Genomic DNA, 11,995 nt, shown 5'->3' on the forward strand with positions numbered 1-11,995 from the left:
AATACAGCAAGAACATCTCAGATTTCTTCATCTTTTCTAGTATTTTCAATTATTCAAAACTTATGCAATTGTTTGATTTCATCATGAGTGGCTAAACACCCACTGTTCTAGAGTTGTGATTTAGCCATGAATATTGTTGTTTAACGCTGACTTGACCTTGATTATAATTCACCAATATATGGTTGTTTCTTCAATTCTGTGTTTAATTGCTTAATTGTCTGGCCAGCAGTTAGGTTCTATTTACTATCTATGCTATGCTTGGGAAAGCCGTATTTAGATTAGAGAAGAACTGAAGAGAGCATGATCTTAACCCTTAGGGGGAGCGGATTTGTGGTTAGGATAGGAATATACCTAGTCACCATACTTAATTAAATATCATGATCTTAATGCGTTTTTAATAGATTGATTTCATAGGAATATAGGCATTAATCTATTAAGAATAGATGAGTAGTACTTCGGGAGAAGGCGATGAGAGCATTTATCGATTAATTAGCAACCATGAGTGAATTATACGAAAGGGAGAGTTATTAAGAACACAATACGAATGGTGAATCGATCACAACCCTGGAATATTTCTCTCTACTGAATACACAACAATCAACTTGTTACTTGATAATTTAGTTATTAGTTAGAATTGTAGTATAATATAATCATATTATTCGACTTTAATTTTAAGCTGGATTGAATAAAAAATTTAGCAATTTAGTAAGTAGTTTATACAAGTCTCTGTGGGTGCGACACTCAACTTTTCATTATATTACTTGTTGACCACGTATACTTGCGTGTGTGTTTGGGAGCAACAAGTTTTTGGCGTCGTTGTCGGGGACTTGAATATTAGCTACTTGCTAGTTTTTGCTTTAATTGTTTATTTCATCGAGGCTAACGTTACTTGATTATTGCTCAGATCTCAGGAACTTTGATTGAATGCGTAGGGTCAGAAGCCAAGACCGACTTCAAGGCTTTGATCCTGAACCTGAGAGAACATTTCACATGAGGTTGAGGGAAGCAAGAGACACGAATAATTTCAGGCACTTGTTTAATTTCCTGTGGACATGGCAGTGGAGCAACCCATGGATGTTCAGGAGGTGGCGATGGCCAGCATTACTAATGTCACCTCCAATATAGTGAAGCCCAAGATCACTAGGAACTTTGAGCTAAAAAAGAGCATGATCCAGTTGCTTCATGCAAACGGACAATTTATGGGTCTTCCACACGAGGATCCACAGCAGTATATTCTGAACTTCTTGGAGATTAGTGATACTTACATCACTAACGGGGTCACGCAAAATTATGTGAGGCTCACACTTTTTCCATTCTCTCTGTTGGGCGAGGCTAAGCGGTGACTAAAGGCAGAACCAGCTAATTCAATTACAACAAGGAATGACTTGGCGAGAAAATTTTTGGCAAGGTTTTTCCCTTTGGGCAAAACTGCAAAGATCAGAAGTGAGATAGTTGCCTTCAAACAGAAAGCGGGGGAATCTCTATACTCAGCTTGGGAAAGGTTCAAGAGGCTACTCAGAGACTGTCCTCATCACAATCAGACGAATGAAGTATTAGCTCACACTTTCATAGAAGGGCTACATTCTAAAACAAAGATTGTGGTAGATGCTGCAGCTGGGGGTCAAGTGTTGGAGAAAAGCTTTGACGAGATATATGCATTATTGAACAAATTTTCCAAGAGCAATCCGGATTGGCAAGGAGAGATGGGCAGACACACAGTGCAAAAGTCTGCAGGGGTTCTTGAGTTAGATGTCATCTCAGCATTATCAGCGCAGATTTCTACACTGACCAATCAAGTCAACCAGATGAACTTGAGAGTCAACAAGCAACAGGTACAACAGGTTCAAGATTTTTGTGAAATATGTGGAGAGGGGAACATGAGTGACATGTGCCCCGCAAACCCAAAGTCTGTCTACTTTGTGGGTAATTCAAATAGGGGCCAAACAAACCAATATGGGAACACTTACAATCCCAACTGGAGAAACCACCCAAACCTCTCTTGGGGTGGAAACCAGGGCACTCAGAATCAATACAGGCCTCAAGCACCTTAACAGCAATATAGACCACCTCAGGTTGAACAACAAGCAAGTCCTACAAGTCACCTTGAAAACATGTTTAAAAAATGATGGCTGAACAGCAAGCCCTCGCCACAACAGTGAGAAATTTGGAGCGTCAAATGGGACAGCTTGCTAGTGCTCAAAACACTAGACCAGCTAGAGCTCTTCCAAGTGACACTGAAGAAAATCCCAGGGCGGCCCTTAATGTCGTGTCGTTGAGGAATGGGAGACAACTAGAAGAAGTTCAGTCTAAAAAGAGGAAACAGGTGACTTATAATGAGAGGCCAACCACTATAGAATCAACAACAGAAAAAACTAAGGAAGCCAGAGAAGCCAGCTGGAGAGGCGGTGGCTGAGCAACCCCCACAATTGGTTGCAAGGCCACCACCTCCATTCCCTCAAAGATTGCAGAAAGTAAGAGATAATACCACATATAAAAAGTTTCTTGATATCTTGAAGCAGGTGCAAATTAATATTCTATTGGTTGACATCTTACAAGAAGTACCCAAATATGCAAAGTACATCAAGGACATTGTGGCAAATAAAAGGAGGCTAACCGAGTTCGAGACTGTGGCATCCCTGAGGAGTGCAGTTCCAGAATTCAAGGCAAGTTACCTCAGAAATTGAAGGATCCAGGTAGTTTCACTATCCAAATCTCGATTGGTAAACATGTTGTTGGGCAAGCTTTATGTGATCTTGGAGCGAGCATCAACTTGATGCCGCTATCTGTGTTCAGATAGTTGGGGTTGGGTGAGCCACACCCAACAACAGTTATCTTACAGTTAGTTGATCTCTCCCTTGCTCATCCTGAGGGAGTGATTGAAGAGTGGTAGTTCAAGTGGGTTCTTTCATATTCCCTGTTGATTTCATTATCCTGGACTACGAGCCCGATCAGGAAGTCCCATTTATTTTGGGGCGTCCATTCCTAGCCACGGGCCGAGCTATTATTGATGTTTGCGAAGGAAAGATGACAATGAGAGTGGGTGATCGAGTGGAGGTCTTCAATGTTTATAGAGCACTCAAGTTACCAGCCCACTATGAAGAGTTATCCATGATCTCTGTGGTGGAGAGTGATGCCACATCGTTAGTGCCCTATATGAGCCCTGTAGATCCTGTTGAAAGATTATTGATTGGGGATGTAGAAAATAGTGAAGATGAAATGATAGGAGAAATTGAGCAAGTACTGGATATGTCTTGCAGTTATGTACATGGGTTTAGAAAATTTGAAGAGTTGGATAGGCCTGTTACTCTGACCTTTCCCAGGCCATCTATTGAAGAAGCTCCGAAGCTAGAACTCAAGTCACTTCTAGTGCATCTGTGCTATGCTTATTTGGGGAACTCTGAGACATTGCCCGTGATTATTTCGTCCAACTTGACCAGCACGCAAGAAGAAAAATTGCTCAGAGTACTCTGTGAGCATAAAAAGGCCATTGGGTGGACTATAGCTGACATCAAGGGCATTATTCTATAGTTTTGCATGCATTTTTAGAGGACGGACACCGCCCCAGTGTGGAGCAGCAAAGAAGATTAAACCATGTTATGAAAGAGGTGGTGAAAAAGGAAGTAATCAAGTTGCTCAATGCAGGTATCATTTTTCCTATTTCTGACAGCAACTGGGTAAGCCTAGTTCAATGTGTGCCCAAAAAGGGAGGAATGACTTTAGTTGTGAACGAGAAGAATGAACTAATCCCTACTCGCACTGTTACAGGATGGAAAGTTTGCATTGATTATAGAAGTCTCAACAAGGCAACTCGCAAGGACCACTTCCCACTTCCATTCATTGACCAAATGCTAGACAGTTAGCCGGGCATGAATATTACTGCTTCCTTGATGGTTATTGAGGATACAATTAGATTGTCATATGCCTAGAGGATTAGGATAAGACTTCTTTTACTTTTCCTTATGGCACTTTTGCCTTCAAGCAAATGTTGTTTGGACTTTGTAATGCACCAGCCACTTTCCAGAGGTGCTTGATGGCTATTTTCACCAACATGGTGGAAAAATTTGTGGAAGTGTTTATGGATGATTTTTCAATTTTTGGGTCTTCTTATGATGATTGCTTGAGGAATTTGAACAAGGTGCTAGCCCGTTGTGAAGAAACAAATCTGGTACTGAATTGGGAAAAGTGCCATTTTATGGTACAAGAAGGCATCGTGTTAGGCCACAGAGTATCTAGGAGCGGAATTGAAGTTGATAAAGTGAAGGTGGAGGCGGTTGAAAAATTACCTCCACCTATTTCAGTGAAGGGTGTTCAGAGTTTCTTGGGACACGCGGGTTTCTATCGGCACTTTATTAAAGATTTTTCGAAAATTGCTACTCCTTTGTGCAGGCTGCTTGAAAAAGATGTAACTTTCAACTTTGATGTTGTTTACCTCAAGGCATTTGAATAACTTAAAAAGAAGTTGGTGACTGCTCCCATTATTGTGGCACCTGATTGGTCCTTACCATTTGAACTTATGTGTGATGCGAGTGACCTTGCTATTGGGGCAGTGCTAGGCCAGAGGAAGGACAAGGTGTTTTATTCCATCTACTATGCGAGTAAGACTATTGATGATGCCCAGCTGAATTACACCACCACTGAGAAGGAGTTGTTAGCTGTTGTGTGGGCTTTTGAGAAATTTCGGGCATACTTGGTAGGAACGAAAGTCATAGTCCATACCGATCGTGCAGCAATCAGGTATTTGTTTACAAAAAAAAAGAATCTAAGGCTAGATTGATGCGCTGGGTTTTATTGGTGCAGGAGTTTGATGTAGAAATACGATATCGAAAGGGGACAGAGAACCAAGTAGTTGACCATCTGCCAAGGTTGGAAAATCACGATCACGTGGAGGAGGGTGGCCAAATTAAAGAAGTATTTTCTGATGAGCAACTTTTTGCTATAACCCAAGACCCTCCTCCATGGTATGCAGACTACGTGAATTATCTTGTGAGTGGGGTACTTCCTCCTGAAATTGAATCTGAAGTAAGAAAGTGATTTTTACATGATGTAAACTTTTACTACTGGGATGAGCCCTATTTGTACAAGCAATGTGCTGATCAATTGATGAGGAGATGCATTCCTGAAAAAGAGGTGGAATTAGTGTTGTATGATTGTCACACATCACCTTATGGGGGCCATCATGGAGGAGATAGAACAACTGCAAAGGTGTTACACTCCAATCTCTTTTGGCCGACTTTATTCAAGGATGCCCATGCATTCATTAAGATGTGTGACCAATGTCAAAGAACGGGAACAATCACAAGGAGGCATGAGATGCCTTTGAATAACATCCTAGAAGTTGAGCTTTTTGATGTGTGGGGGATAGATTTTATGGGGTCATTTCCACCATCTAGAGGAAACAAATACATCTTGCTAGCATTTGACTACGTGTCAAAATGGGTGGAGGCAATTGCCTTACCAACAAATAATGCCATGGTGGTAGCTGCGTTTGTCAAAAAGAACATATTCTCAAGATTTGGGACTCCACGTGCCTTAATTAGTGATGAGGGGACTCATTTTTGCAATCGGCTGTTGAATAACCTTCTAGCCAAATATGGAGTTCGCCACAGAGTTGCTACAACATATCATCATCAAACTAGTGGGAAGCTGAGGTGTCAAACAGAGAAATAAAGCAAATATTAGAAAAGACGGTGAGTGTGAATAGGAAGGATTGGGCTGCAAAGTTGGATGATGCCTTATGGTCGTATAGGACTGCATATAAAACGCCAATTGGTGCATCCCCTTACAAGCTGGTTTATAGGAAGACATGTCACTTACCCGTTGAACTGGAACACAAGGCATACTGGGCCATTAAGAAGTTGAACATGGACCTTGAGGCTGCAGACGAGAAAAGACTTATGCAGTTGAATGAGTTAGATGAGTTCAGACTGCACTCTTATGAAAATGCTAAGCTATATAAAGAAAGGACAAAAAGATGGCATGACAAGCATATCAAGCCACGTCACTTCGAGCCAGGCCAACAGGTATTATTATTCAATTCTAGACTACGGCTATTCCTTGGAAAGCTAAAATCAAGATAGTCAGGTCCGTTTGATGTGGTGAGAGTCACGCCTTATGGTGCAATCGAGCTACGAGCTTTAAAGGGTGAGAGGAAATTCTTGGTGAATGGTCATAGAGACAAGCATTATTGGGGAGGAATGATTAATCGTGAGAACACCAAGGTTGTACTCGCTGATGAGTAGGCGAGACTCTGCGTCGTGCCGTGACGTTAAACTAGGAACTTGTTGGGAGGCAACCCATCTTTACTGATTCCTTTTATTTTTATTATTATTATTATTTTGTTCTTATTATTGTAGTAGTATTATTATTATTATTATTATTATTATTATTTTGTTCTTATTATTGTAGTAGTATTTGTTTTTGTTTTGAAGGATTATAAACATATGAGGCAAAGTCATTGGAAGAGTGCAAAAGCGAGTTAGAGGTTGAGGACTAAGTGTGGGGTGCCCACACGAGGGACTATTCCTGGGGAAGCCTGAGTACTCGTAAGCAGCTATTGCTTCAACCTTTGGCCTTTCAGGGAGTTTCTTGTCCACCCTTATTATTGTTTTGCTTTAGTTGTGCATTGAGGACACTGCACTCTTTTAAGTATGGGGTGGGAGAATTCTCTAGATGATTAGTAGGAAGTTGTAGCATTTATTAGCTGGAAAAAAATCGAAAAAGAAAATTAAAAAATTGGACTTTTCCCGACGATGGATTTCCTAGACAGTTTTCTTGAGGGATTTAAGTCTAAAGAAAAAGGACAAAAAGATTTTCTTTGTAGGTAGTGTAGCAATTCCCCCTTGGTTTTTCTTCGTGCCGCGGTTCTTTTCCAAGGGTTTTGTTTGAACCGGGTGTAGGAAGTTTTATTTTTTAGGAGATAAGCCATTGTGTTATCATTGAAATTGAAGTAATATCTTTTAACTTTGTCATGCCTCGACAATAGTGAGTACTTTAGTTGTGATGCTTAGGCTCAATTTTTGACTCTTGTATAAGTACCTTAAATTGTATGATCTTAACTTTGCTTAACTTTTTTGACTAGAGTGTCTTGATAAGTCCAATCCTGAGTGAGTTATGTGCCATGTGTGTGTAAGGTTTCATCTTATTCTGTGCATTACATTTGATGTCTAGAACTTGCCTTGTGTGTTTGCAAAGCCAAATAATAGTTTTGTTCAGTCTTGGAAGTGATATAGGCATTTCTTTGTTGAGCCATATATATATTTTACCCGCCTAATTGCTATGTATCATAGTTAACCCCTTTGAGCCTGTAATCCTGTTTCTTTGGCAACCACATTATAAGCATTACCCATTTGTTTGAATTAACCATCCATTTGAACCTTTTCACCTCTCATGAGCACTTGAATTGTTATGAACTTTGTAAAAGTTAAAGTGTGGGGTGGTTGGGTTGGCTTTTGAGTGGAACTAATTAAATAAGGAGAAAGGTGCACTGTTTTGAAAAAGTAAGAGCCACATGTATTGAAAAGGAAAAAAATTAGTTGTATTGCTGATAGTGGTGACTGTTGATGTAATTATGCTTAAAGAAGTATGGAGTTAATGTACATTGATGTGAAGGTGGAGTTATGGTTTGACATAAGTGTGGGGTTTTCAACGTTAAAGTGTATGTATTAAAGTGCTTAGGGAGGTATAGCCACTCTTATATCTAAATGTATCATACCCGTCCCTCAGCCTACATTACAACCAAATAAAGTCATACTTGATCTTAGACTGAATGAGCTCGATTAGTAGAGTAGTACACTACGGGCAAGCCTATGGTGCATCTTTTGTGGCATATGAATGTTATTTCTGAGAGTGACCGAATTCTTTCTATCTTGAGTTCCTAATTGTTCTTAAATTTTATTGTGTGGAACTACTCTCTTTTGTTGTGTGAGGGCACTTGATTCATGAAGGAAAGGTAATGTCAGTGACCTCTATGTTAGAGTAAGTGGGTGAGTTGTGAATAATGTGCGGTACTTGTGAGTCAAATCTTGAGGTGAAGATGTTACACTCTTGTGCTTAGTCTATTTTAAATATTTTTGGGATGATGAGTTAGGAGAATTGTTTAAAAGGTTGTGTCTATATAAAGTGTAGTTTGATTGCTCGAGGACGAGCAATGGTTTAAGTGTGAGGTGTTGATGATAGGCTATAATTGTGTATTTTAGTCGCTTATTGCGCTCTAATTTACTGCACTTTAATTGAGTTTGAGCTTTAATCTCTAGTGTTTTGCACTAAATATGTGTTTTATGCCTTGTAGGAGTGATTCCGATCTATGTAGGCATTATGGAATGAATTTCGGCCCTCGACAGTGTACAGTTTACCATTATGTTGGATCGGGTCGTATGCATTGGCTTATATATATATGTATGTATATTATTTGATGATAGGCTATAATTGTGTATTTTAGTCGGTTATTACACTCTAATTTACTGCACTTTAATTGAGTTAGAGCTTTAATCGCTAGTGTTTTGCACTAAATATGTATTTTATGCCTAGTAGGAGTGATTCCAATCTTTGTAGGCATTATGGAATGAATTCAAGTGATTTGAAGCTTTGAAGTCTGAGTAAAAGCCCAAGACATTAAGTCGGGATCGTGTTCGGAGGTTGTGTACCAAGTCGGGATGTTAAAAGAGGACGAAATAAGTTCACTCTGAGAAAATTACACTGCCGCGCTGCATGGGACGCCGCAAGGTGCGACGCAGCAGTGTAAAATGCTGCCTGATGCGAAAAGTTGAGGCTGCTGATAATTTCCATTAGCGCGCCGCAGGGTGCGACGCAGGGTGCGGCGCGGTTGTACAAATTTCATAGAGCCAAAGTCCTATTTCACGCAGGAGAAGGTGTTTTCGTCTGGGCCCGACCCTACTTGGTATAAATACATATAAAAACGTTATTTTGAGGATTTTGGACGGAGCTTAGTGTAGGGAGACGCACTTTGGAGTAAAAATACAGCAAGAACATCTCAGATTTCTTCATCTTTTCTAGTATTTTCAATTATTCAAAACTTATGCAATTGTTTGATTTCATCATGAGTGGCTAAACACCCACTGTTCTAGAGTTGTGATTTAGCCATGAATATTGTTGTTTAACGCTGACTTGACCTTGATTATAATTCACCAATATATGGTTGTTTCTTCAATTCTGTGTTTAATTACTTAATTGTCTGGCCAGCAGTTAGGTTCTATTTACTATCTATGCTATACTTGGGAAAGCCGTATTTAGATTAGAGAAGAACTGAAGAGAGCATGATCTTAACCCTTAGGGGGAGCGGATTTGTGGTAAGGATAGGAATATACCTAGTCACCATACTTAATTAAATATCATGATCTTAATGCGTTTTTAATAGATTGATTTCATATGAATATAGGCATTAATCTATTAAGAATAGGTGAGTAGTACTTCGGGGCCACTGGGCACTTTGAGCTAAAACAGAGTATGATCCAGTTGCTTCATGCAAACGGACAATTTATGGGTCTTCCACATGAGGATCCACAACAGTATATTCTGAACTTCTTGGAGATTAGTGATGCTTACATCACTAACGGGGTCACTCAAGATTATGTGAGGCTCACACTTTTTCCATTCTCTCTGTTGGGCGAGGCTAAGTGGTGGCTAAAGGCAGAACCAGCTAATTCAATTACAATAAGGAATGACTTGGCGAGAAAATTTCTGGCAAGGTTCTTCCCTTCGGGCAAAACTGCAAAGATCAGAAGTGAGATAGTTGCCTTCAAACAGAAAGCGGGGGAATCTCTATACTCAGCTTGGGAAAGGTTCAAGAGGCTACTCAGAGACTGTCCTCATCACAATTAGACGAATGAAGTATTAGCTCACACTTTCATAGAAGGGCTACATTCTGAAACAAAGATCGTGGTAGATGCTGCAGCTGGGGATCAAGTGTTGGAGAAAAGCTTTGACGAGATATATGCATTATTGAACAAATTTTCCAAGAGCAATCCGGATTGGCAAGGAGAGATGGGCAGACACACAGTGCAAAAGTCTGCAGGGGTTCTTGAGTTAGATGTCATCTCAGCATTATCAGCACAGATTTCTACACTGACCAATCAAGTCAACCAGATGAACTTGAGTGTCAACAAGCAACAGGTACAACAGGTTCAAGATTTTTGTGAAATATGTGGAGAGGGGCACATGTCTGCTTTGTGGGTAATTCAAATAGGGGCCAAACAAACCAATATGGGAACACTTACAATCCCAACTGGAGAAACCACCCAAACCTCTCTTGGGGTGGAAACCAGGGCACTCAGAATCAATACAGGCCTCAAGCACCTCAACAACAATATAGACCACCTCAGGTTGAACAACAAGCAGTCCTACAAGTCACCTTGAAGACATGTTTAAAAAATAATGGCTGAACAGCAAGCCCTCGCCACAATAGTGAGAAATTTGGAGCATCAAATGGGACAGCTTGCTAGTGCTCAAAACACTAGACCAGCTGGATCTCTTCCAAGTGACACTGAAGCAAATCCCAGGGCGGCCCTTAATATCGTGTCGTTGAGGAATGGGAGACAACTAGAAGAAGTTCAGTCTAAAAAGAGGAAATAGGTGACTTTTAATGAGAGGCCAACCATTATAGAATCAACAACAGAAAAAACTAAGGAGCCAGAGAAGCCAGCTGGAGAGGCGGTGGCTGAGCAACCCCCACAATTGGTTGCAAGGCCACCACCTCCATTCCCTCAAAGATTGCAGAAAGTAAGAGATAATACCACATATAAAAAGTTTCTTGATATCTTGAAGCAGGTGCAAATTAATATTCCATTGGTTGACATCTTACAAAAAGTACCCAAATATGCAAAGTACATCAAGGACATTGTGGCAAATAAAAGGAGGCTAACCGAGTTCGAGACTGTGGCACTCCCTGAGGAGTGCAGTTCCAGAATTCAAGGCAAGTTACCTCAGAAATTGAAGGATCCAGGTAGTTTCACTATCCAAATCTCGATTGGTAATCATGCTGTTAGGAAAGCTTTATGTGATCTTGGAGCGAGCATCAACTTGATGCCGCTATCTGTGTTTAGATAGTTGGGGTTGGGTGAGTCACACCCAACAACAATTATCTTACAGTTAGCTGATCGCTCCCTTTCTCATCCTGAGGGAGTGATTGAAGAGTGGTAGTTCAAGTGAGTTCTTTCATATTCCTTACTGATTTCATTATCCTGGACTACGAGCCCGATCAGGAAGTCCCGTTTATTTTGGGGCGTCCATTCCTAGCCATGGGCCGAGCTATTATTGATGTTTGCAAAGGAAAGATGACAATGAGAGTGGGTTATCGAGTGGAGGTCTTCAATGTTTATAGAGCACTCAAGTTACCAGCCCACTATGAAGAGTTATCCATGATCTTTGTGGTGGAGAGTGATGCCACATCGTTAGTGCCCTATATGAGCCCTGTAGATCCTGTTGAACGAGTATTGATTGGGGATGTAGAAAATAGTGAAGATGAAATGATAGGAGAAATTGAGCAAGTACTGGATATGTCTTGCAGTTATGTACATGGGTTTAGAAAATTTGAAAAGTTGGATAGGCTTGTTACTCTGACCTTTCCCAGGCCATCTATTGAAGAAGCTCCAAAGATAGAACTCAAGCCACTTCCAGCGCATCTGTGCTATGCTTATTTGGGGAACTCTGAGACATTGCCCGTGATTATTTCGTCAAGCTTGACCAGCACTCAAGAAGAAAAATTGCTCAGAGTACTCCGTGAGCATAAAAAGGCCATTGGGTGGACTATAGCTGACATCAAGGGCATTATTCCATAGTTTTGCATGCATTTTTAGAGGACGGACACCGTCCCAGTGTGGAGCAGCAAAGAAGATTAAACCCCATTATGAAAGAGGTGGTGAAAAAGGAAGTAATCAAGTTGCTCGATGCAGGTATCATTTTTCCTATTTCTGACAGCAACTAGATAAGCCCAGTTCAATGTGTGCCCAAAATGGGAGGAATGATTGTAGTTGAGAACGAG

The 11,995-nt window shown here is 40.6% G+C and overlaps 1 protein-coding gene and 2 non-coding genes across 3 annotated transcripts; 1 reads left to right on the top strand and 2 right to left on the bottom strand.

Annotated features, from left to right (window-relative positions):
* Positions 1-1,433: 1,433 nt before the first annotated feature.
* On the bottom strand, positions 1,434-1,538 carry LOC142173138 (small nucleolar RNA R71). The gene has a single exon (XR_012702571.1). It is a non-coding gene; the product is annotated as a small nucleolar RNA R71 (small nucleolar RNA).
* A 2,058-nt stretch (positions 1,539-3,596) lies between these two features.
* On the top strand, positions 3,597-10,371 carry LOC142172529 (uncharacterized). The gene is made up of 7 exons (XM_075236170.1): positions 3,597-3,855; positions 4,011-4,135; positions 4,457-4,690; positions 4,798-5,019; positions 5,083-5,648; positions 5,747-6,020; positions 9,838-10,371. Exons 1-7 carry the CDS (start codon positions 3,597-3,599, stop codon positions 10,369-10,371), a joined length of 2,214 nt encoding a protein of 737 aa, XP_075092271.1.
* On the bottom strand, positions 9,731-9,835 carry LOC142173121 (small nucleolar RNA R71). The gene has a single exon (XR_012702551.1). It is a non-coding gene; the product is annotated as a small nucleolar RNA R71 (small nucleolar RNA).
* Positions 10,372-11,995: the final 1,624 nt, after the last annotated feature.

This window comes from Nicotiana tabacum, chromosome 18 (assembly GCF_000715075.1).
Source record: "Nicotiana tabacum cultivar K326 chromosome 18, ASM71507v2, whole genome shotgun sequence".
NCBI lineage: Eukaryota > Viridiplantae > Streptophyta > Magnoliopsida > Solanales > Solanaceae > Nicotiana > Nicotiana tabacum.